Here is a 27,262-nt window from a genome sequence, read left to right as displayed (position 1 = left end):
GCTGCCTGACTACGCCAAAGACCCTGGTTCAATCCTGACTTAGGGGGCTATCGGTCTGAAGTTTGTATGTTCTCTCCGTGACCGCGTGGGTTTTCTCCGCCCGCTCCGGTTTCCTCCCACATACTTTAGATGTGCGGGTTTGTAGGTTAATAGGTTTCTGTAAATTGTCCCTCGTCTGTAGGATAGAACTGGTGTACGGGGATTGTTGGTCGGCTCGGGCTCGGGGGGCCGAAGGGCCTGTTTCCCCGCTGTATCCGTAAACAAAACTAAACTTGTCAAAATGAGAGTGTGTACAGTGTGCTGCCTCGGTGAGGTCTGCTGTATGATTTTACTGGGTTGAATGCAACACAAAGCATTTCACTGTACCTGGGTACATGTGGCAATAAAGTATCATTGAAGTCAAAACCCAAAGTCAGGACCAATGTTAAAACAATCAATGCAGGTGTAGAATGGCATTAAAACTTGTTTTACCTTTCCAGACTGTTGAAGATCCAGAGGACGGGGTTGGACACAAAAGTTTCATATCCACAACTATGCAAACAGGGTTCTGTGATTGGAGCGCAAAATATTTTGCACAGCCAGTGATGAAGGTACGTAACCACTTACTGATTAAAATTGATTTCTGATATACCTATTAGTAAATCAATGTAACCCTTTTTGTCTGGTAAAAAGAAACCTTGTCCAGCTAGAAGAGGCTGTTTCCTTTCTGATATGCATAGAAAGGAACTGCAGATGCTGGTTTACACCAAAGATAGACACAAAGTGCTGGAGTAACTCAGCGGGTCAGGCAGCATCGCTGGAGAAAAAGGATGGGTGATGTTCCGGGTCGGGACCCTTCTCACCTCCAGTTCCCTCCCCTTTCCTTGCGGTCTGAAGAAGGGTCCTGACCCGAAATGTCACCGGTCCTTTTTCTCCAGTGATGCTGCCTGACCCGTTGAGTTAATCCAGCGCTTTGTATCTATTTTCCTTTCTGATACGTGTTCTCGTGGCCTTGTAAACCATGGAGCTTAATTCAGGTCCATTAACAACTTGCAATCAGTTACTTCAATTACATTGGCTCAAGATTTACTGTGATATAGTGTTGAACTCCTGCAGTGATGATTTTTGTGAATAATTTACTTGGGTTAGAATCTTGATAAACCATTTTACAAAAATGCCCTGAGTAGTTTATGTCCTTCACACCAGTATGTTACAGAGGAGTTGCCGCATGTACGAATTTCATTGTTCTGTTGTCAGTACGTCGAACAATTGTAGTCTCTTGACTCTCCTGACTGGAGAAAATTAATATGGGGAGAGCTAAGACTGATCTATTGACATGTTATAATAAAGGTGGCTGTCCCAAAAGCTAGAAATGCTTTTTAGCTGAAGTGGCAAAATAAATTAATTCCTGGCAGGAGTTTGAAGGCTGGTGTGTGAGAACTGCCTCCCAGTTCATTCCTGTTTTATCCAAGCACTATCCACTGCTTACATTTAATAACTTAAAAATGGTTATTTCTCCAGTGTGGAGACAAAATCGTACTCCATCCCCCACGCTTTGGCTTACAAGATCATAGGGTGTTTATGACTCAGCTGGTTCATTTGTCCTTTTGAAATGATCTGAATGATCATCATTTCCGCTTCTTGTCCGTAATCCTCCTTAAAAATTCCCAGGGTTTCTTCTTTATGTGACAAAAAACCTTAACATGAAGAAACGTTCTATCATCTCAGTTTTCAAGTTTCCACTTCCTTCTCTCCTCTAAAGTAAAAGTCAAGTCTCCTTTATTGTCATTCAGACTTTTCAGTCTGAACGAAATTTCGTGCCTTGCAGTCATAACATAGAATAAAATAACAATACACACAATAAACACAGATTTAACATCCACCACAGTGAGTCTACCAGGCCCTCCTCACTGTGATGGAAGGCAAAAGTCTTAAAGTCCTTGTCTCTTCCCTCCTTGTTCTCCCTCTGCATTGAGGCGATCCAGGCTTCCGATGTTGTGACCCCGCCGGGTGATGATAAGTAAGTCCCGAGATCCGCGAACGGGCTGGTTCAAACTCCGCGGCCCGGGGCGTACGAAGCTGCCGCCCTCCAGTCCAGCGGACGAAGCTGTCGTTGCGGGAGCTCCGGAAAACAGGTCAACCTGCGAGCTCCCGACGATGTCGTCCACTGGGCCCGCGGCCGAGCCTCCGAAGTCGGGGCGCCGCCGCCGCAAAGCCACCACAGCCCCGAAGTCGGCCAGCCTCGCGTTGGTAAGTCCTGGATCTGCCTCCGGAGCCTCGAGGTCGGTCCAAGTTGGAGGCCGCCAGCTCCGCCATTAGGCCTCGACGGAGACGGGGGATACGACAAGAAAAGGTCGCATCCCCCCGAAGGAAGAGACCAAAAACATGTTTCTCCCCCCCATCCACACACACACATACACAACCAAAATAAACTAAAATAAACTGAAACAGGACAAAAAGAAAACAAAAAAAAAGGAAAGACAAACGGGCTGCAGGACATTTACCTCCAAGATCTTTTCACCAGCATACCTTCTTTTCCAATCTGCAAACCTTTCATTCTGTCTCAGCTTTTAGACAATAGGCATTACCTTTATGGATCTTCTGAAATTTCACTCGGGGTTGAATGTGTCCCTTGCAAAAAATATTGAACCTGGTCATTCCCTGAAGGAAAACACTCTCCACCATCTGAATGTAAGACTGTACAATCGACATGCTTTAGTGTTCTTTACCCATTGTCTACAGAGCTATTCTGAGGCCAACACCTTTGATTTTCGCAGGAATCTATTCATGTGAAACTTTGTCCAATGTCTTCAGAAAGTCATGATATAACACATGCAGGTTATTTCTTTCTCTGCAAGTGTCGTCTGACCTCAGTATATTCTATATATTCTGTTTTATTTCAGATTGCTAATTTGCGTTCTTAACAGTTTTTCCTAGTTTACTTGCGTTTACTTTGTTGTAAAAGAACTGGCCTGTAGTACATTGTCTTAAAGGGGAGAGAGATCTGAAGAAAGCACAGACATCTTGAGTTCCCTCCTTACTATGGAATCATCTTAGATTGAGCGATGAATGACACTAGTCTTATGCTGATTTGTTCTAGTCAATATTAATGTAACATTCTGCACCTAGGTTACAATTCAACTTTTCCTGATTGGGTGAATTAACTCCTGCCAAGTTTAGTTTGGTTTATTATTGCCACGTGTGCCGAGGTACAGTGAAAATCTTTTTGTTGCGTGCTATCCAGTCAGCGAAAAGACTATGCATGATGACAATCAAGCCATCCACAGTGTTACAGATGCAGGATAAAGGGTATCGCGTTTAATGCAAGGTAAAGTCCAATAATGTCCGATTAAAGATAATTTGAAGTTCTCGAATGAGGTAGATGGGAGGTCAGGACCATTAGCGAGCTGGCGAGAGGATGGTTCAGTTGCTTGATAACAGCTGGGAAGAAACTGTCCCTGAATGTGGAGATGTGCGGTTTCAAACCTCTGTACCTCTTGCCTGCGGGGAGTGGTCAGCAGTGGTCCCAGACCACAGCTCATGCAGAAAACACTATTTATTGTTATACATCACAATTTGTCGCAATGTTGGTGAATAAACATGTGTGAATCTTTAACAGTTAACTGAAAAATCTTAAATTGATTGAATTTTCTAACAATGTTAATAGTAATGGCTGTATAGGGAATCCTTGCAGTATGGGAAATCTGTATGAACTGATTTATGACTGCGTCTATGACCAGAATCTGAGGTTATACATTGGTGAAATCGAACCATGTATAGCGTAATCTTTTTATGAACCTCAGACCCTCAAAGCAATCTCACAGGCCACCACTTCCATTACTGTTTACTAGTTTAATAAAGGAAACCCATAGCAAACTCATGATTTTACAATAAATGCAAGGAGAGTAATGGGATCATTTCTGATTAGCCATCCTGTTTTAATACAGCCTTCTGTTACGGCAGTCCATTGAATTTTTATTTGTCTCGCAAATACCTCAAAATGATTGCAATTGCCAAATAAATCTTCTTGGTATCTTTGAGTGCTGTGGACTCTGATCTCTGCTTGTGGATTAATGTGTTTCACCCCAACTAGCCTCCCTCCAACTTCCATTTCATCCAAATCGTTGATCTTGTCTCGATCCGTTCCACTTGGTGGTAAGTATTGTTCGTAGATACCCTCGTGAATACAAAATGAAAAGTAAATGCCTTACAAGGAGAAATAACAAAGAAAAGATTCCCGCGACTTTCATTTTCCCATCCTGTTATTTGGCGATCAGCATGTTGAAAGGGATGCCCTGTGCTTCATCTTCTTTCCATTGTGTTTAATCTAAACCTCCTCATATTTGTGCTGGTAGACACCACTCGCTCATTGAATCATGTTCTTGGAAAAGTTAAAACAATCGCATGCCATTCGACAGTAGCATCGCTGAACCAGTGTGAACGTACATTTGATGCTGATATCTGATGAAATACTGAGCAACATTTTGCGCCACGATAAAACGGAGTTTCCCCTTCAAACCCACTCTGCTCCATCGGATGATACCGTATTAAAACAACGTAGAAAACGCTTCCCTGCGGTGCTAACTTCCTGATTCACTCCCCTGGTCTATCCCCTGACCACTGGTGAATTAAGTTTGATACTGCACCTTAGTTATTTGTGGGTGAAAGTGTGTTATGCTTTAGAGTCCTACAGCTTGGAAACAGGCCCTTCGTCCCAACTTGCCCACACCGACCAACATGTCCCGTCTATACTAGTCCACTTGCCTGTGTTTGGCCCATATATCATGCTAAAACTGTCCTATCCATGTACTTCTCTAAACGTTTCCTAAACATTGGGTCAGTACCTGCCTCAACGACCTCCTCCGGCAGCTCGTTCCATACACCCACCACCCTTGGTGTGAAAAGGTTCCTATTAAATCATTCCCCCCCACTCCCCCTCACCTTAAACCCATGCCCTCTGGTTCTTGATTCCCCACGTCTGGGCAAGAGACTCTGTGCCTGGCCAATCTATTCCTCTCATGATTTTGTCCACCTTTATTTTAGATTTTGAAAAGCTTGGATTAAGTCTGTGGAGAATGAACGTGTCGAGTTGTATAAAATAAGATGGCTTCAAAAGCACTTCATCACTTTCCCTTGTTTTAAGTGTTTGAATGGCCATAAGAATACTTGCATGCATTTATTAGTTGTATTCAATTTTCCCTTTTGATCCCGATTTGTGTATTTTTTCTGCATTATGTGAGAATGAAACATAGCTGCAAAAATATTTCGGTATCACTTTAAAACTGTAGCTATAGAATATCATTCACTATTGATCCCTGTTAAATTATTTGGAACTAACCAAATGTTTTGATGTTGTTATTGAATTATGATCATGTTAGCAATATCAATAACTCGTGCCCTTATCCTGCGGCATACTCCTTGATAAATTAGAACTAACAATTCAGATTGATCAAATATAAAAATAGTTTGCAAAATTGACTGGTGTAACAAGAATATGTTTTGATTCAACACCTGATCAATGCCCATCACTTTTGTGATTGGAGTAGTGACTCTATAATTAGGTCTATCTATGAGATAGGTTTGGTCAAGCAATATTGGTAAGTTCCTATTTTGGATCTCTATCCAACAACCCCTGCTGTAGATCGATAATGGGCCACTTTGATAATGTCCTGCAGAGTGGTAGACACAAAATACTGGAGTAACTCAGCGGGACAGGTAGCATCTCTGGATGGAAGTAATAGGTGACGTTTCGGGTCGAGACCCTTCTTCAGACATGCTGACCCTCTTTCACAACATGTCTCGCAGGACGATGAGGCATGTGTCAAATTTGTGGTTGGGGCATGTGTCAAATTTGAGCTCTGGGGCAGCACAGTGGCACATTGGAAGAGTTGCAGCCTTACAGCGCCAGAGGCACGGGTTCAATCCTGACCACAGGTGTTATCTGTTCAGAGTTTGTACATTCTCCCTGTGACTGTGTGGGTTTTCTACGGGTGCTCCAGTTTCCTCCCACACTCCAAAGACATACAGGTTTGTAGGTTAATTGGCTTCGGTAAAATTGTAAATTGTCCCTAGTTTGTAGGATCGTGCTAGTGTACGCCCAGCTTGGACTTGGTCGGGCAAAGGGCCTGTTTCCACGCTGTATCTCAAAAGTCTAAAGTCTAAGAGTGGAGGCCAACACCTGTAGATCTATAACCCATCATCTTAGAACTAATTCTGTTTGAGTAATAGGGTACATCCATCAACGAATGAAAATGTACAAGAAATAGTGGACATCTTTCCTTAGAATGCCTTTCCTGCACAAATCTGCTGCTCTGCTCGTACAAATCCGATTCTCATTGCTCCATTTCTATGCGTGTTGTCGTTTTGTAGCCTTTGTTGCTAATTGGGCTTTTTCTCTTGATGTCCAAACATTTTCATCAACAACTCCAAAAAGAAATGATCATACTTAACTTACTCTGGTTAATTGAGTTCGATTAAGCTCCTGGAGAAGCATTGTAGTATCTTTTATGTAAGTGCATTGTGATTAGTTATTTCTCCTTCACTGTCAACAACAAATTGACATTCTCTTAAATCAAACATTTAAAAACAATGTGATCCTGTGATTTAGTGAATGGAGCAGGTTCTAGTTTTCTCCCAAGATGAGATGTAGTGAATCCTTAAAGGGCCTGTCCCACTTACGCAACTTTTACGGGCGACTGCTGGAAGCTGTCATAGGTCGCCGAAATTTTCAACATGTTGAAAATTTCCGCGACCTATGATGGGCGCCGGCAATCGCCTGTAAAGGTCGCATAAATGGGACAGGCCCTTAAGTCTTTAAAAGCCTTTATATATATAGATATAGATATATATATGACGCATGCTTGATGGTAACATACAAGAACAATACACAATGGCTACAGTTTAAGAAATACAGCTGAAATTACTTGTCACGTTTCGATTTCTGGGATTCTCCTAATCACATGCTTTTCCATATTGTGTCACAATCTTTTATTTAATTCGTGAAAAAATGTTCATGAATTAACAATTCATGAAAAATGTTCACTATTGCTGGTAAGATTATTGAGGAATTGGGAGATCACAAGGTCCTAAGTGATAGCAGAATTAGGCCATTCGGCCCATCAAGTCTACTCCACCATTCAATCATGGCTGAGAGAGTCCAGAACCAGAGGGCATAGCCTCAGAATAAAAGGACGTACCTTAGAAAGGAGATGAGGAGGAGCTTCTTTAGTCGGCTGGTGGTGAATCTGTGGAATTCATTGCCACAGACAGCTGTGGAGGCCAAGTTATTGGGTATTTTTAAAGCGGAGATCGCCAGATACTCGATTGGTAAGGGTGGCAAGAGTCATGGGAAAATGGCAGGAGAATGGGGTTGAGAGGGAAAGATAGATCAGCCATGATTGAATGGCGGAGTAGACTCGATGTGCCGAATGGCCTACTTCTGCTCCTATGAATTATGAAGTTATGATGTTTGCCACAGCCTGTATCTCTGGGAAGAGCCCATGAAGCACCGTGTCCTGCCCATCAATTATTTCATATCATGTAGCTGAAGAATCTTTGATGATGAAGAACTCTGGAGGAGGCTGAGATTTGATTCACCCAGTTGATGGGTGAGTCAGTGTTTTGCTTTCTGCTGCTGATATTGTGGATCATCAGCATATCTTCGAACTGCCTTCTGTTAGCATTTTAATAGTCCATCAGCATTCAATACTGTGTAGGAAGGAACTGCAGATGCTGCTATAAACCTAAGATAAACACAAAATGCTGGAGTAACTCAGCGGGACAGGCAGCATCTCTGGAGAAGTAGAATGCGTGACGTTTCGGGTGAGACCCTTCTTTAGAAATGCTGCCTGTCCCGCTGAGTTACTCCAGCATTTTGTGTCTATCTTCAGCATTCACTATTGGAGGTGGTAAGAATGCAATCCTTTATTCAGGTTTGTTGTTCAGTGATTTATCATGTGCTGCTTTGTTAGGTACCACAGAAGTAGTTGTGGCTTTGTCAGGTTGGCAGATGGGCCTGGAGTACAGACATGCTCTTGTTATGATTCCTTATTGAAGCTGGTCTCATCCTCTAGCTTGCTAGTAAATCAGAGGCCCTGAGATTTTTGACAATTGACAATTCTGGTGGAATGCGTTTCTGATGCAGCTCATAGCTAACACCATCTCATTTTTGTTAAATGTATTATTGTCTTATTTTCCATACGCAGCACCACTTGTTAGAAAAGAGCAACAAATTGGTAATTTGAGGAAGGACATTCTTATTATTGAGGGATTGCAGCGTAGGTTTATAAGGTTAATTCCCGGGATGGCGGGACTGTCATATGCTGAGAGAATGGAGCGGCTGGGCTTGTATACTCTGGAGTTTAGATGGATGAGAGGGAATCTTATTAAAACATATAAGATTATTAAGGGTTTGGACACGCTAGAGGCAGGAAACATGTTCCCGATGTTGGGGGAGTCCAGAACCAGGGGCCACAGTTTAAGAATAAGGAATAAGCAATTTAGAGACGAGGAAACACTTTTTCTCACAGAGAGTTGTGAGTCTGTGGAATTCTCTGCCTCAGAGGGCGGTGGAGGCCGGTTCTCTGGATACTTTCAAGAGAGGGCTAGATAGGGCTCTTAAAGATAGCGGTCAGGGGATACGGGGAGAAGGCAGGAACGGGGTAATGATTGGGGATGATCAGCCATGATCACATTGAATGGCGGTGCTGGCTCAAAGGGCCGAATGGCCTCTACTACTGCACCTATTGTCTACTGTCTATTGTCTAAAACAAAGTGCTGGAGGAACTCAGCAGGTCAGGCAACATCTGTGGAAGGAAATGGACTGCTGACGTTGTGGGCCGGGACCCTTCTTCAGACTGAGGAAAGTTCGACTCCCCGAAATATCGTCTGTTCTTTTCCATCCACAGATGCCTGGCTTGCCGGGTTCCTCCAACACTTTGTTTTTTGCTTAAGAATCCAGTCTTTGCATTCTCTTGTGTAACCACTCAATGGGAGGTGTCCTAAGTATAAAAGCACCGCTTTGCTTCCAAGAGAGTTCTGACAGATAGTGCTACCAGTGTTGTCCTGGAAAGATGTATTTGCAATAAGACCGTAAGACATAGGAGCAGAATTAGACCATTCAGCCTTTCAAGTCTACTCTGCCATTCAATCATGGCTGATCTATTTCACCCTCTCAACCCCGTTACCTTTGATGTCCTTCGTAATCGGGAACTCATCAAAATCTTCGCTTTAAAAATACCAATGTCTTTGGCCTCGACAGCTGTCAGTGGCAATGAATGCCATAGATTCACCACCCTCTGGCTAAAGAATTTCCACCTTATTGAAATGTATGTTCTTTTATTCTAATGTCTGTGCCCTCTGGTTCTGGACTCTCCCTTTACTGGAAACATCCTTTCCACATCCTCTCTATTGAGGCCTTTTATTAGGTTTCAATGAGATCACCTCCCCCCCCTCATTCTTCTAGACTCCAGCAAGTACAGGCCCCAGATCCTTCAAACACTCCTCATACATTAACCCAATCATCCTTGGGATAATTCTTGTCGACCTCCTCTGGACCCTCTCCAAAGCCAGCACATCCTTCCTCAGATATGGGGCCCAGAATTGCAATAAGTAGATAAGATTTGATCAATTACGTTTTTTGTTTGTATAGGTTCTTTAAAACTTTGTGCTAAGCCAGCAGCAGGTATTCCTTTCAGGCTTTGACCCAGCCACTCTTAGTAATGGACATGGAAGTCTCCCATCTGAAGTACGTCATGTTGTTGTTAACTAGAGCTTCATCCAAGGAGCATTCTACATGGGAGTACTGATTCATCTGCAAAGGAGAATGGGCGATGGTAATCAGCAACTAATTCCCATGCCAGTGTTTATTTTGACACAATTTTATTGAATAACCTTAAATGTAAAATAACCTATAATGTAAAGCCTTTGAGAACAGTATGACATTTCTCCGAGGTGGGCATTTCCTATGTGGTGTCACTGACAAACATTTTCATACACATTTTATATTGACCACCTTCTGTCCAAGCCAGCAATTGTTTTGTTTTGTGAAATGAATAGTGATTTTTTTTTTAAATTGAATCATAATATGCTGTGAGGCATTGAAGATATTTTTCGATGTTTTTTCATGTCCTGTTTATTAAAACGGAGAAATGTTTTTCTGATCTTGCATTTATTTGAATGCCTTGCCCTGCAATTTGTGAATGGATATCGTCACAAATCCTATCCTGGATTTGTGAATTTAATTTTTTCATCTATTTTCATGGGGGAAATGTGTCTGCAAATATAGTTGTGTGCTACGAGATTTTAAATTCAACATTTGAAGCTTTTCTAAATGAAGAGAGATACCCGGCGTTCCATGCAGAAGTTATAACGGTCATTAAGGCGGTCAAAATATTTTTTAAAGCGCATCATAAATAGTATTTACTGAATTTTTCAATCTCTACCTTTCGAAGATAAGTTCTGTGTCAGGCAAAATGATGTATCAAAAAAGAAATGGGAATCTCATGTGATGCAAGAGGTGAGCTAGCATTTATGAAGCATCTTAAAATGTCTCAGGGGTTCCAGTCACTTCATTCAGGGAAGTGTGAGAAGAGCAAAAAACATTGTCAGGCTTAGAAACTTCCTGGATTAACATTTACGATTGCAGAGCAAGAACACGAAAGGCTGATTTATCTCATCAGCTTGTCTTTGACTTTGCATACAATTAGCCAGTTGGCATCCTTCTGTGCTATAAATGTCTATGATCCTAAAAGTGAGCTTTTTTTGGTAAGTGACGCGTATGTATCATTGATCCAACAGAAGAGTAATGGATTTTTTTTTACGGTACAATTAATAATTTAGTTTAGAGATATAGCACGGAAACAAGTCCTTCGTCCCACTGAGTTCAAACCGACCAGTGATCACCGCACATTAATACTACCCTACACACACCGAGCCAATTAACCTACAAACCTGTACGTCTTTGGAGTGTGGGAGGAAACCGAAGATCTTCAAGTTCAAGTTCAAGTTCAAGTTAGTTTATTGTCATGTGTCCCTGTATAGGACAATGAAATTCTTGCTTTGCTTAAGCACACAGAAAATAGTAGGCATTTACTACAAAACAGATAAATGTGTCCATATACCATGATATAAATATATACACACATGAATAAATAAACTGATAGTGCAAATAACAGAAAGTGGTTGGTAATAATCAGAGTTTTGTCCGAGCCAGGTTTAATAGCCTGATGGCTGAGGGGAAGTAACTATTCCTGAACCTGGTTGTTGCAGTCTTCAGGCTCCTGTACCTTCTACCTGAAGGTAGCAGGGAGATGAGTGTGTGGCCCGGATGGTGTGGGTCTTTCATGATACTGCCAGCCTTTTTGAGGCAGCGACTGCGATAGATCCCCTCGATGGAAGGAAGGTCAGAGCCGATGATGGACTGGGCAGTGTTTACTACTTTTTGTAGTCTTTTCCTTTCCAGGGCGCTCAAATTGCCGAACCAAGCCACGATGCAACCGGTCAGCATGCTCTCGACTGTGCACCTGTAGAAATTAGAGAGAGTCTTCCTTGACAATCCGACTCTCCGTAATCTTCTCAGGAAGTAGAGGCGCTGATGTGCTTTTTTGATGATTGCATTAGTGTTCTCGGACCAGGAAAGATCTTCAGAGATGTGCACGCCCAGGAATTTGAAGCTCTTGACCCTTTCAACCATCGACCCGTTGATATAAATGGGGCTGTGGGTCCCCCTCCTACTCCTTCCAAAGTCCACAATCAGTTCCTTGGTTTTGCTGGTGTTGAGGGCCAGGTTATTGCGCTGGCACCATATGGACAGTTGCTCGATCTCTCTTCTGTACTCTGACTCATCCCCATCAGTGATACGCCCCACAATAGTGGTGTCGTCAGCGAACTTGATGATGGAGTTCGCACTGTGGTTCGCTACGCAGTCATGGGTATAGAGTGAGTACAGCAGGGGGCTGAGCACGCAGCCTTGAGGTGCTCCCGTGCTGATTGTTATTGAGGCTGACACATTTCCACCAATACGAACAGACTGTGGTCTGTGGACGAGGAAGTCGAGGATCCAGTTGCAGAGGGATGCGCAGAGACCCAGTTCTGCGAGTTTGGTAACCAGTTTGGAGGGGATGATTGTGTTAAATGCCGAGCTGTAATCAATGAATAACAGCCTGACATATGAGTTTTTGTTGTCCAAGTGGTCCAGTGCGGAGTGGAGGGCCAGCGAGATCGCATCCACCGTTGATCTGTTGTGGCGGTACGCGAACTGCAGTGGGTCCAGGTTTTTGTCGATGTAGGAGTTGATCTCGGAGAAAACGCACGCCGGTCACGGGGGAGAACGTACAAACTTCGTACCGACAAGCAGCCGCAGTCGGGATCGGTCCCGGGTCTCTGGCGCTGTAAGGCAGCAACTCTACCGCTACGCCACCGTGCCGCCCTGAATTGTTGAAGTCTATCCAGTTGGGTTTCAGATGGCAACACTTTGCATTCTCAGTGATTCTGATTCATGAAACTGCCCTCCCTGTGTATAATGGGACAAGTCTTTACAATGGATCTATCTAAAGTTGCGGCAAGTCTATTGTCGAATGCACCAGTCAAATGAGGTTCTGCATTCTTGCTTTCAGCACTATCACAGGAACAAAGACAACACACAAAAGTGTAAATTAGGCATAAATGATACAAGACAGTTGAAAGAAAAAGTGTGCAAAAACAAGACATTAGTGCAAAATACAACCAGGAAAACTGTCCAGAATAGTGCAGGAGGTAATCCATAGTTTTCCTTTGCTGAGATGAGATCAGTGGTTGTGCAGGTCAGTTCGAGAACCTGAAGGCTGTAGAAACGCAACAGTTCCTCAACCTGGAGGTGCGTGGCTTCAGGTTTCTGCATCTCCTCTGTACCTCAATGGTAGCAGCAAGAATTACAAATAACAATGTAGAAACATGGAACTGCAGATGCTGTAGAGTTAAATAACAATAACTGGAACTGGAAGTTTAAGAATAAGGGGGAAGCCATTTAGAACGGAGATGAGGAAAAACTTTTTCGCACAGAGGGTTGTGAATCTGTGGAATTCTCTGCCTCAGAAGGTAGTGGAGGCCAATTCACTGGATGCTTTCAAGAGAGAGTTGGATTGAGCTCTTAAAGATAGCGGAGTCAGGGATATGGGGAAAAGGCAGGAACGGGGTACTGAGTGTGGATGATCAGCCATGATCACAGTGAATGGCGGTGCTAGCTCAAAGGGCTGAATGGCCTACTCCTGCACCTATTGAGTTTTGATCTACAAAAGGACACAAAGTGCTGGAGTAACTCAGCACGTCAGGCAGCATCTCTGGAGAACATGGACATTTTGGGTCAGAGCAACTGAACCATCCAATCAGCAACTAGAGAGCGGTCCTGATCTTTCATCTATCTTATTAGAGATAAACTAAGAGACACTCTATCATTTTTTACCTCCAGTAACTGAACAAGTGTTCTCCTGAACGGCTCTAATTTTCCATATGTAAGCTGTGGTTCAGTGCTCAGGGAGCTAAAACAATCGAGTTAATTGTCTTTTCCTCTACAAACTGAAGGAATAAAGGGCCTGTCCCACTTAGGCAATTTATTCGGTGACTTGCCGGCACCCGTCATGGTCGCAGCAGGTCGCTGAAAATTTTCAACGTTGATAATCCAGCGGCGACCAGAAAAAGGTATTACGTTTTTGGGCGACGACTCATGACTATACAGGCCCTTGAAGCACTGATTTTGTAATTTGTTCTGACTGAGTGGGAGATAGAAGGCGTGAGAAATCCATGGTGTGCCATGATCCTAATCATGTATCACTATCTCAACACCCACATCGCCTCAAGGGATCACAAGCAGCTTTATTTACTGGAGATTTGTGCAGAAGGATGGATGGTAGTGAAAGCAAAGAAAGACGACCAATAATATTTTGATCTGACCATATTGAAGCTTTTACTTGCATTGTGCAGTTGGTGGTTTTCATAATTAGCGGTGCAGCATGCTTTGAGGCTGTGAAATTTGGTGTAGTGGGAAGACAGTGCAACTCCAGGTAGAAATGTCATTAAATCACAACATGTAAGATATTTTCAGTTTTAAGTGTGCAAGTTTGCAAGATGGACAAATAACTGTTGCTGGAAAAGACACAAAGTGCTGGTAGTAACTCAGCGGATCAGGCAGCATCTCTGGAGAACATGGGTATGTTTCAGGTCGGGTCACTTCTTTAGTCTGAAAAAGGGTCCCGAGCTGAAACGTCGCCTGTCCATGTTCTCCAGAGATTCTGCCTGATCCGCTGTGTTGCTACCGGCACTTTGTGTCTCTTTTTGTTTCTGCAGTCTTCTACCGGTTTCTGCAGTTCCGTGTGTCTGAAACTATTGCAGTAATCTAGCTGTTCAATGGTGTCACGTGGGATGAGGTTAGGTATGGAATTTTAACAAAAGCGTGTGTGTGAAGTTGCTCAGTCGGCTCTGGGAGATGTTTCATCCAAATTAAATGCAAGAAGTAGTTATCATTCTGAACCGACTCTCGACTGATAAAGACATATAGATGCTGCCGCACCCGCTGAGTTTCTCCAGCACTTTTGTCTACCTAGTATTTTTGGGAAATGCTTGTTTCGGTTGGTGTGGAAAGTACCTTCAGGTGACTGATTCCCTCTTGTCTTTATAGAAACAGTTGCCCAGAACATGCAAAATTAAACCTTAAAAGCAGTACCTCTGGTCTTTGTTACACAATGTTAAAAACACAAATTGCAGTGCGGAAATTCTGACAAAGAGTATCCTAATCTGCCTATAAAAGGTGCAATGATACGTCCCACCGTTCATAATGTAGTTGAAGTGCTTATCCCAGCAAGTACCTCTCTGTGTAAGAAGGAACTGCAGATGCTGGTTTAAACCGAAGATAGACACAAAAAGCTGGAGTAACTCAGTGGGAGTTACAAAGCTGGAGTACCTCTCTCTAACTGAATCAATGCCAACACTGAAGCTAGAATGGGTTATGAGACCAGCCATGCTTTAACAGTAGAAAGTAACAGTACTGCACAAAGATATCCTCTGTATTAAAAAAGAAACACTGTATTTTTATAACCTATTAATAATCAAAGAAACCTAGCAAGAACAGGCACAATGTCCGTGCTGAACATGATGCCTAAACTATCTCATATGTACCTGTGCATAATCCATATCCCTACACTTCCTGCGTATCCAGGCGCCTCCAGAAGCCTCTTCAATGCCTCTTAAACAGCTGGGAAGAAACTGCCTCTGATTCTGGAGGTGTTCGATTTTCACTTCTACACCTCTTGCCTGATGGGAGAAGAGGGAGTGGCCGGGGTGCGACTCGTCCTCGACTATGCTGGTAGCTTTGTCGAGGCAGCGTGAGGTGTAAAAAGTAGCTGGTTCAATACAGAGCGTTGGCAATTCTGGGCAAGTAGCGAAAACGAAAACAACTTGAATTTTTACAGCACCATGTGTGTTACCTGCGTACCACTGCCAAGAAACTCTGAAGTGCCAAAGTCCTCTTTGACACATTGTCACTATCGTAATATTAAAATTATGACAGCTAATTTGCTTATGGTAAGGAGAATCAATCTAATAATATATATTTTTAATGATGTTGAATGAAATTGGGATATGTGCTTGGTCACAAGTGGGTCATAGAGTCTGACAGCACAGAAACGGACTTCGGCCCAACTTGCCCATTCCGGCCAAGCGGCCCCATCTTCACAAGTCCCACCTGTCTACAATTGGCCCATATCCCTCTAAACCTTTCCTATCCTCGTACCTGTCTAAATATTTCTTAAACATTGCGATAGTACCTGCCTCAACTACTTCCTCTGGCAGCTCGTTCCATATGCCCACTACCATCTTCTGCAAGATTCCACCACCCAGCACATCTTTCCCTCCTCTCCTTTTTCAATATTCCAAGTGGACTGTTCCTTTCCCCATTCCCCCTCACCAACCATTCCCCTTCTCACACACTTTCCCATGCAACTCCAGAAGATGCAACGCCTATCATTTTTAGTTTAGACTAAGGGTTTCCAACCAGGGTTGATTCTGGATTTGTACATATTTTTTCTCATTGACTGACTGTGTTTGGTTCTGCTATACCGGTATCTGTACATCATTAGTTGTTCATAAATAAGTGAAATAACAATGTTATGTGCTATTAAAGTTGCCTGGGGTAAACGGGACGAAAAAGGTTGGGTTTAGAAATACAGCGTGGAAACAGGGCCTTTGGCCCACTGAGTCTGTGCCAACCAATGATCCCCGTACACTGGCACTATCCTACACACTAGGGCCAATTTACGATCTTTACCGAAGCCAATTAACCAACAAACCTGCACGTCTTTGGAATGTGGGGGGTAAACTGCAACACCCAGGGGAAAACCCACGCAGTAACGAGGAGAACATACAAACCTTATGCAGACAGCACCCATAGTCAGGATCGAACTCGGGTCTGTGGCAAGATCAGGCAGCAACTCTACCGCTGCCCCACCATGCCACCCATTTGACCTCTTCGCTCCCTCAAGCACGTTCTTCCAAGTGTAGTTTAGTGATTTATTTGACCCGTATCCCTCTAAACTTTTCCTGCCCAGAAGAGGGTTTCCTTTTGGGGGATAAAGCAGCATGGAATCTTTTTGAGTTCATCTGAGTTTAACGCTTTATCCAAATGTTGGCACATCGGCCAGTGTAGCACACCACCAATATCTCCAGGCTAAACATACCCATACATGTCCAGGGTTGTATTCGGTCGTCGGCAAACGTGCTGTCATTTGATCTTTGGCAAGAGGGGTCGTTGAGGACCTTTCCCTCATCCTGCAGCTAGCTTTAAATGTGTTGCCTCACATTTCTAATTTACTGCAGAACATCCAGACACTCAGCTCATCAAATCTTATGACCGTGGTGCATCTCTTGACAAGTAATGGACATTTAACGTGACCATTAGCGACTGACCGCAGTAAATCAATTCCTCTTTCAATAGCTACAGATCTTTATACCTTACAGAGGTGACCACAAGCAATATTTTAATTCTGTTGGATGGTTTTATGTTGATTCCCACTTTCCCACATGTTGATTTTAAATTTAACTAGACTAAGTGGGACCCGTTGGGTCCCATGTTCACATGGGAGGGCTGGTCCCCCAACGCAATAATCCACCTCTCCACCAATTCCAATATTGGTGGCCAGTGGGGGGGGGCGCTTTCTGGAGCGCTTGTATGGGTGTTGTTGGCCAAAAGGATAGGTTCAAGAGGGCTAGTATTGACATTGTGGAACGCATGGATTCTTAGGCTGGCATCTCAGTCACTCAGGCCTGGTGGGCTGGCAGCTCAGGCCTGGTGGGCTGGCAGCTCAGTCACTCAGGCCTGGTGGGCTGGCAGCTCAGTCACTCAGGGCTGGTGGGCAGGCAGCTCAGTCACTCAGGGCTGATGGTCTGGCAGCTCAGTCACTCAGGGCTGGTGGGCTGGCAGCTCAGTCACTCAGGACTGGTGGGCTGGCAGCTCAGTCACTCAGGGCTGGTGGGCTGGCAGCTCAGTCACTCAGGGCTGGTGGGCTGGCAGCTCAGTCACTCAGGGCTGGTGGGCTGGCAGTTCAGTCACTCAGGGCTAGTGGGCTGGCAGCTCAGTCACTCAGGGCTGGTGGGCTGGCAGCTCAGTCACTCAGGGCTGGTGGACTGGCAGTTCACTCACGGCTATTCCTTGAAATTCCATTTCAAGCAGAGTGCCGGCCACCAAACTCAGTTTCACAGCATTTCAGGCAGAGTGCAGGCCACCAAACTCAGTTTCGCAGCATTTCAGGCAGAGTGCAGGCCATCAAACTCAGTTTCACAGCATTTCAGGCAGAGTGCAGGCCACCAAACTCAGATTCACAGCATTTCACAGCATTTATACCGAGTGGTAGTGCTGCTATCTCACAGGTTCAATCCCAAGCTTGGATTTTATAGCTATGAAGTTTGCATGTTCGCCCTGTGACCCTGTTGTTTTTTTCCATGCTGCTCCAATCTTCTCCAACATCCCAAAGATATGCATGCCTGCAGGTTAACCGGCCTCTCTAAATTGCCCCTTAAATGTAGAGGGAGTTAATGAGAGAGTGCGATAACATAGATCTGGTGTGTACAGGTGATGGTGATGGTTGGCGTGGGCTGAAGGGCCTTGCTGTAATTCCAAGCTAAACTAAAAATATATATATTTAATTGTCAGATTTATACCGTGTGAGCCCGTGAGCATGCTCCGACATAAAATACGCTCCTGGCTGATTTGATCGACCTGAACTCTATTTTCTGACCAGTTTACTACAACATTTCGTCATCTCTATTTCCCAGCATCTAGGATAGTGAATTCCAAACATTACAACCCTCTGAGAAGTATCAGTTCATCTCCTATTAAACAACCCCTTCATCTTGCAAGTGAATCTTTTCTGAAGTCCCAACAATTGCTTCTTAAATAAGGAGACTCAAAATGTGCAATACTCCAGGTGTGGCCTTCCCAATGCCAGAAAACCTTCCTATTTTCATACTCCATACCTTTTTGCAATGATGGACACCAGTCAATCTGTTCTACTTACTAGCTTTGTCCTGTGGTCTCTATATTTAAACAATATATCCTACTTTTCTACTTTTTTCACCATCTATCAAAATGCCAATCTATCAAAAGTTTAGTTTAGGGAGTTAGCATGGATACAGGCCCTTTGGCCCAACGTGTCCACGCCGACCATCGATCACCTGTTCACACTAGTTCTGTGTTATCCCATTTTCTTGTCGACTCCGCCCTACACACTGGGGGCAATTTTTTATAAGGGCCAATTAACCTACATTAGTCTTTGGGGTGTGGGAGGAAACTGGAGCACACGGAGGAAACCCACGTGGAGAACGTGCAAACTCCACACAAGCAGCACCCGAGGTCAGAATTGAACCTGGGTCTCTGGCGCTGTGAAGTAGCAACTGTGCCATCTAACTTCATTTTCAAACCTGGATCCCATTGCAATATTTCCCTCTAACGGCTGCCGTATCCAACTCATTTATTCTTATTTCTGACTTTAATTCATCCATCTGCTCGAATTCAGATGAAGAGTCATCAATTTTAGTCAATTGCCATTTTTCCTTACACTGGCTCTATTTACAGTGTCGCTGATAAGTTTGCATGCTCTATCTGCTCCAGCCATTCACTGGTTATCATGGACCCTCTTCTATTGCCCTGCCCTTTCTCTTTCATGTTTAACATTTCCCCTCAAGCAAACTCCTCACTTACCCCCAACTATTTAGGTTAAAGCTATGCCCAACAGATTGCATTAAATACTATTGCTGTGGGGCATTGGAAGTATGCCTTTGAATGCAAATTTCTGTTCCCTTTCACATTTGGATCGAGTTCAGTTATGTAAAGCACTCATTAAGAGATGGAAAAAAATGCAGCTAACCATTATATTATAATAAAGACATTCTCCAAAAAATGTCCTTGAATTTTTTTTAGATCAAAGCAGATAATTCTCACAAGCACAATGTTCTTTGGAGGTCTTTTGGACAACGGAGTGGAAGGCAAATATACAGCAGATTTAATTCCACCTGTTATAAAAACATAAAATACTAGAAGTCTGAAATACTAACTATTTATCCACAAATGTTGCTTGACTCGTTGAGTGTTCCCAGCATTATTTGTTTTCCAGCATTTGCATTTTTTTTAAAATCCTCCTCCTATTTAGTTTGGTGCTTGATCATTGCATTTCCACTGAGAATCTCTCAATAGTGAGCAGTATCTAAGTCTATTGACTGATGTTTAGGTATTTGTTGGGTCCTTAAGCCATCTTGTTCTTTAACTTAGCACAACTGTTCAAATCTGAGACAAAGTGCTGGAGTAACACAGTGGGGCAGGCAGCATCTCTGAAGCACGTGGACTTTTTGTGACGTTTTGGGTCGAGACCCTTCTTCAGCCTGATAATGGGGGTGGGGGGGGGTGTGAAGAAATCTGGAAGAGAGGAGTGGCAGGACAAAGCCTGGCAAGTAATAGATTGATACAGGTGGGGAGAGTGATTTGATAGGTAGGTGGTTGGACAAAGGTCAGAGATGAAAAGATAGAAGCCATGAGAGAAAATAACTGAATTGTGGTGAGTTTAGTTTCGAGATACAGCGTAGAAAAACAGGCCATTCGGCCCACTGAACCGCGCTGACCCGTACACTAGTTCTATCCTACAGACTAGGGAAAATTTAGAGAAGCCAATTAACCAATAAACCTGCACGTCTTTGGCATGTGGAGGAAACTGGAGCACCCAGAGAAAACCCACGGGATTGGAGGGAGAATGTACAAACTCCGTATAGATAGTACTCGTAATCAGGATCGAACCCAGGTCTCTGTTGCTCTAAGGCAGCAACTCTACTGCTGTGCCATTGTGCCGCCCCTTTACTTCACTCCTTTAGAGTTTAGAAAGATGATGGGGAGGTCTCGTTGAAACTTACCGTGTAATGAAAGGCCTAGATGGAGTGGATGTGAACAGTATGTTTCCACTAGTAGGAGAGTATAGGACCAGTGTGCACAGCTTCAGAATAAAAAGACGTACCTTTAGGAAAGAGATGAGGAGGAATTTCTTGAATCTGTGGAATTCATTGCCACACACGGCTGTGGAGTCCAAGTCTTTGGGTATTTTTAAAGCAGAGATTGACAGGCTCTTGATTAGTAAGGGTGTCAAAGGTTATGGGGGGAAAGACAGGAGAATGTGGTTGAGAGGGAAAAATAGATCAGCCATGATTGAATGGCGGAGTAGACTTGATGGGCCGAATGGCCTAATTCTTTTCCTGTGACTTATGAACTTACAAAATGAGCATCTAAAACTCAATTTTGTTTGATAACTTTGGTTACTATTACTTATTGATTTATTATTGCCTTGATGGGATTCAAGGATCAATGGCCTGGCCATCATTCACGTATACATGCTTTTATACACGTGGTCCTTTTTTGAGTTGAAGAAGTAGTTAGCCCTCTTTATTTGTAATGATATCACGTATAACACCATGTGATTTCTGTGTGAAGTCTCCACAGTATCTGTGCAGGAAAGAACTGCAGATGCTGGTTTAAATCAAAGGTAGACACAAAATGCTGGGCTGGTTTAAGAAGGGTCTCAACCCGAAATGTCACCCATTCCTTTTCTCCAGAGATGCTGCCTGTCCCACTGAGTTACCCCAGCATTTTGCGTCTACCTCCACAGTATCTGTCAGGAGAGTGTTCAAAAACATTCAGCTTAATGTTTTTCAGCCGAATGCTATTCTCAATAATTATTGATCTGGAATCTAATTACAATTGATTATGTGATATACCAACTAGTAATGTATTGACGAAGACCTTTACATTGCAACAAGATTAGGTGTTGTTTGCATGTCTTTGTTTATATTGAGTAGAGCCTTTGCTGCTGAGGAGCCATAAACCAATTAAAATAGGAAAACAGAATGTTTAGTAGACAGGGTGGCATGTGGCGTAACGGCAGTGTTGCTGCCTTACAGCGCCAGAGACGCGGGGTTTGAACCTGACTACTGGTGCTGTCTGTACGGGGTTTGTACGTTATCCCCGTGACCTGCCTGGGATTTCCCCGGGCACTCCGGTTTCCTCCCACGCATCAAAGACGTGCAGGTTTGTAGGTTAATTGGCTGTGGTATAATTATAAATTGTCCCTTGGTGTGTGTATGATAATGCCAGTGTACGGGGAGCGCTGGTCGGTGCACACTTGGTGGGCCGAAGGGCCTGTCTCCATACTGTATCTCTAGAAGTGAATGATGCATTTGATCCATAAGCATTTTCAAAGATGGGTTGGTTATGGATGGTCAGCATGGTCTTATGCATCGTGTCTCACAAATGTGATTGCGTTTTTTGCAGAAGCAATCAAGTTTGATGGGGGCAGGACTGTAGATGTAATCTATATGGACCAGCAAGGCATTTTATACGTTTCCACATGGTAGGCTGCTCTGGAAGGCTAGTTCAGGAAGGCTAGTTCTAGAAGACCCTATCAACCCTACCTATGCCTCTCGTCATTTTATATACTTCTGTCAGGTCGCCCCTCAGCCTCTGACGTCCAGAGTAAACTGTTTTTCCATGAACTTGTTTATTTAAAAAATACATCCCAGTTCGAGGCATTTTCATTGAAAGCCTTCTTTTTTCCAACCTCTCGTTACAGCTAATGCTCTCTAACCCAGGGAACATCCTGGTGAACCTCTTCCACACCCGTTCCGAAACATTCTGTACAACTGTAGCATAATGTCCTACCTTCCATCCTCAATTCCCTGAATAATTAAAGCCAGCGTGCCAAAAGCCTTCCATTATCATGTTGATTCAAAGTCTGATGTATAATTTTGCTCACTTTGATATTTTAATTTAAGTGTGTACTTGATATTTACTCTCGAATTTGTAAAAATGTTAACATGGCTTGCCAACTAAAGTTAGTGTGACTAAATTATTAAAACTGAGATTGTAATCATGACTTTCTTAATTGTCTTAATCATCCTTTTAACATAATTTTCTGGGAATAGACATGGGTATAGAATCAGAGACAGAGTTGCTGGCATCTTGAGCAAGACTGTTGGAGGAACTCAGTGGGTCAGGCAGTGCCTGGGGAGGGAATGGACAGGCAACGATTCAGGTCGGGACCCTTCTTCAGATTAGCTATGGTTTAAGTTGAGTGGAATCAATGGTCTGTCTGGAATGAGTGGGTTAACATATGATGAGCGGTTGATGGCGCTGGGCCTCTACTCGCTGGAGTATTGAAGGATGAGGGGTGAACCTCATTGAAACTTACCGAATAGTGAAAGCCTTGGATAGAGTGGATGTGGAGAAGAGGTTTCCACTAGTGGGAGAGTCTAGGACCAGAGGTCATCACCACAGAATAAAAGTACAGAATAAAAGGATCTCGGAAGGAGATGAGGAGGAATTTCTTTAGTCAGAGGATGGTGAATCTGTGGAATTCATTGCCACAGAAGGCTGCGGAGGCCGTCAATGGATATTTTTAAGGCAGGGATAGATAGATTCTTGATTAGCACGAGTACCAGGGGTTATGGGGAAAAGACTGGAGAATGGGGTTGAAGGGGAGAGTTAGATCAGCCAAGATTTAATGGCAGAGTAGACTTGATGGGCCAAATGGCCTAATTCTGCTCCTATCGCTTATGAACTAATGCTGATAATGCCATGATTCTGATGCAGATTCCTGAGGAGCACGATGTCGAGAGCCTGGTTCGCAAGGAGCGAGAATGGAGATTTTTGCGTAATGGGCTGGTTAGAAAGCGTGCTTCACAAATTATAGAAAAGGGTGAGTCATTTACCAGATGTAATTAATCCACCATCGTTTTCAATCAAAATGCCTTGAACTGGGATGTATTCTTTAAATAAACAAGTACATTACAGATGTGTAGGAAGGAACTGCAGATGCTGCTTTAAACTGAAGATAAACACAAAAGGCTGGAGCAGCATCTCTCGACCCGCACCGTCACCCATTCCTTCTCTCCAGAGATGCTGCCTGTCCCTGCTGAGTTACTCCAGCTTTTTGTGTCTACCTTAAGTACATTATTACAGATTGTGGGCTTGATCTTATATTAAGCACCAAATTTCAGAAACGCAACATTGATGTTTTATAAAAACAAGGAACTGCAGATGGTGGATAACAAAAAATGACACAAAGTGCTGGAGTAACTTGTGCAGCATCTCTAGAGAACATGGATTGGTGACGTTTTGGGTCAGGGCCTTTCTCCAGGGTGTAAAACAACAGCATATTGGGGATTGAGACGGGAAGGCAAGCAGATACAGTGAAAGGAATATGACTCAGAGAAAGTGACTCAGTGTGAAAACAGGCCCTTTGGCCCAACTTGCCACACCGGCCAACAATGTCCTAGCTGCACTAGTCCCACTTGCCTGCGCTTGGTCCATATCCCTCCAAACCTGTTCTATTCATGTACCCATCTTAAACGATGGGATAATTCCAGCCTCAACTACCTCCTCTGGCTTGTTCCATACACCCAACACCCTTTGTGTGAAAAAGTTACCCCTCACATTCCTATTAAATCTTACCCCCCTCACCTTGATCCTGTCCTCTGGTCCTCGATTCCCCTACTATGGGCAAGAGACTCTGTGCATCTACCCGATATATTCCTCTCATGAACTCGTGTAACTTTCCCGTAATGCCTTTGCTACCAGCTTTGACCATTCACCTCTTCTTTCCCTCTTAATTGGTTGCCTTCCCGACACAATATCGACTACCAGTCATAGCTGGTAGAAAATAGAATCACAAAAATAATCCTGGAAAAAAAAATAAGTGTAGGAAAGAACTGCAGATGCTGGGTTTACACCGAAGATAGACACAAAACGCTGGAGTCACTCAACGGGATAGGCAGCATCTCTGGAGAGAAGGAATGGGTGACGTTTCGGGTCAAGACCCTTCTTCAGTCAGTTGGCTCAAATAGTTCAGACAATTGGCTGGGAATTTAGAATGTTAGTATTTTCAGGAGAAAATATGAATTTGCATAGGATTAATATTTTGGATTTTGTTTTGGGGAATGTGAACTACTAGATGTGAACTTCCAATTAGAAACAGAGAGCAATGTCAAATCATTCAGTGTGAAGCAGGAAAGAACATTAATATTTGGCACTTGAAATAGACAAAGGAAGAGTAGAGGATGAGAGCAAATATATCATTGGGAATGGGTAACTGGTGGCAAAATGATGTTGAATATGGCAGCGCGTTCATTAATGAGTTGTATGATAGCTATGTTGAAATGATCGTTGACATCAAGAAGATGGGGAAGTACTTTAAAATAGACATGCCTAGTGTTAAGGATGATTGACTGAGGAGTTACATGAGAGCAAATGATTCTTGAATTGTGATGAGCAATCTATCCATTGATTCCCTGAGCCACTTACTGCTGTTGGTGCCATTGTGATATAGGAGAACACAGGGGCATAACATTGGATACGAGTAAGAGCAGGTGCTGGTTTGCTGAAAAGAACACACAGTGCTGGAGTAACTCAGCCTGTCAGGCAGCATCTCTGTAGAACATGGATAGGTGACTAGGAACTAGAATTTATGGGCTAAAATCTAGCTTTAAATCTTGCATGTACCGCCTTTCACAATGTAGCTGCATTGCAGCATAGAATAAATACTCAGTTAAATGAAGACGCACGGAACTGCAGATGCTGGAATCCTGGGCTAAACACACAAAGTGCTGGTGACACTCAGCGTGTCAGGCAGCATCTCTGGAGGGAATGGACGAGGCCACATTAATTATGATCCAAAACAAATCTGTTTCTTTCTAAGGTAGACAAAAATGCAGGAGGAACTCAGTGGGTGAGGCAGCATCTATGGAGCGAAGGAATAGGTGACGTTTCGTGTCGAGACCCTTCTTCAGACTGAAGAAGGGTCTCGACCCGAAACGTCACCTATTCCTTCGCTCCATAGATGCTGCCTCACCCGCTGAGTTTCTCCAGCATTTTTGTCTACCCTCGATTTTACCAGCATCTGCAGTTCTTTCTTAAATGTTTCTTTCTAAGTGTTTTTTTAAATCTTTTTTATTATTTTCCATGACCTAGGCATTACAAGACTGGATGACCAAATCTTTATCAACAGAAACCCAGGCGTGCCTTCTGTGGTGAAATTCCATCCTTTTACTCCATGTATAGCAGTAGCTGATAAAGACAGTATATGGTAATTCTAGCTCAGATCATCAGTAACAATTATTCCAAGTGCACGAGTTTTTCCATCTTGTTCACCATTCTGTTTCTCTTTTGTTGTGTCTTTGAAGTTTCTGGGATTGGGAGAAAGGAGAAAAGCTTGACTATTTTCACAATGGAAATCCCCGGTATACGAGGATTACAGCCATGGAATATCTGAACGGCCAGGATTTCTCTCTGCTCCTCTCAGCCACAGGTGAAGTAAATTTAATGAAACATTGTGATATGATGAATTGAACAGGAGATAATCTGTCGATTTTTATCACACTTTCTATCAGGAGGTATCTCATTCTCTACATTTGCTGCTGGCTACTAGTTTTAGAGATACAGTGCGGACGGAAACAGGCACTTCGTCCCACCGAGTCCGTGACGACCAGCGATCACCCAGTATTATTATACACACTCGGGACAATTTACAATTTACAGAAGCCAATCATCGTACAAGCCTGCATATCTTTGGAGTATGGGAGGAAACTGGAGAAAAACCCACGCGGTCACGGGGAGAACGTACAAACACCGTACAGACCACCCACGGTCAGGATCGAACCCGGGTGTCTGCTGCTGTAAGGCGGCTGCTCTACTGCTGCGCCACCGTGCCGTCCTAAATCCACTAGGCTACCCTAGATTCAAATAATGGGCAGCACAGCTGACCGAGCTGCTGTCTCTCAACTCTAGCGACCTGGGTTCAATCCTGACTTTGGGTGTTGTTTATGGAGAGTTTCTATGTTCTCCCCTGACTCTGGGTCATTCCGCTGCTCCAGTTTCCTTCCACATCCCAAAGATGTGCGGTCTGATAGATTAATTGGCTACTAAATTGTGGGGGGGTGGAATCTGGGAGAACTTGGTGGGAATGTAGGGAGAATAAAGTGAGATCAATGTGGTACATGGCTGGTTGATGGTCAGCACAGACTTGATGGGCTGTTCCTAAGCAACACTGTATCTCACCTGTTCCCACGTGACTGCGACTTCAATCATTTCACATGCCCGCATCCATAATGAGATCCTGAGATGTTTTTATTTTTTTGGGTGTTGATAATTTTGCCTGTCTGAAGATGTTCATTGTACCTGTTCCTCACTGTACGTGTGCAAATGACAATAAACTCAACCCGAGTTTTAAACCACCTGAAAACATTTGTGCAATGACTTATTGTGATCGGTGTTGACAACCCTGAGTGTTTTTAACCTGCCTTCCTATTTCTAGGAATTGTCTTTCAGAATATCACCACAGGATTCCCATTTAACTTTTGTTCTTTAATTTCACCATGACAAAAGATTATTTTTCTTTCTCTGTTTGTTTCCTATAATTAAGAAGGATGATTCACCTTTGCAACATTCTTGCTTTGACCTGAAGAATGACGCACAAAAGCCTGCTTTAATGAAGGAGATTGATTTTTTGATTTTTTTTTTACCCTCCTCGCTTTAAGCGCATTAGAAAATTACTGGAAATATCTGAATTGGCCATTGTTTACTTGCAAGCTACTCTTGAGTGCTTGACGTCAAAAGATTACACTTTGTTCAAGTGTGCAAATTAAAATTGTTAACTAGCGTCTAGTTTCACAATGGAATTTGTTTTGTCTTATTTTAAGCAAAGTTTGTAATTCAATTTTGGTTTTGTTTGAG

General features: G+C 43.3%; 1 protein-coding gene across 1 annotated transcript in view; it reads left to right on the top strand.

Moving 5' to 3' along the window:
- The window catches only part of rptor (regulatory associated protein of MTOR complex 1), a 292,628-nt gene that overhangs the window by 221,080 nt on the left and 44,286 nt on the right, over positions 1-27,262 (top strand). Inside the window, exons 24-27 of the mRNA XM_033044242.1 lie at positions 480-590; positions 23,126-23,231; positions 25,502-25,616; positions 25,714-25,838. Of these exons, the coding sequence (XP_032900133.1) occupies positions 480-590; positions 23,126-23,231; positions 25,502-25,616; positions 25,714-25,838 (457 nt within the window). The remainder of the gene's footprint in view (positions 1-479; positions 591-23,125; positions 23,232-25,501; positions 25,617-25,713; positions 25,839-27,262) is intronic.

Source organism: Amblyraja radiata, chromosome 26, assembly GCF_010909765.2.
Source record: "Amblyraja radiata isolate CabotCenter1 chromosome 26, sAmbRad1.1.pri, whole genome shotgun sequence".
NCBI classification, from domain to species: domain Eukaryota; kingdom Metazoa; phylum Chordata; class Chondrichthyes; order Rajiformes; family Rajidae; genus Amblyraja; species Amblyraja radiata.
This window is presented reverse-complemented; position numbering and strand designations above follow the sequence as displayed.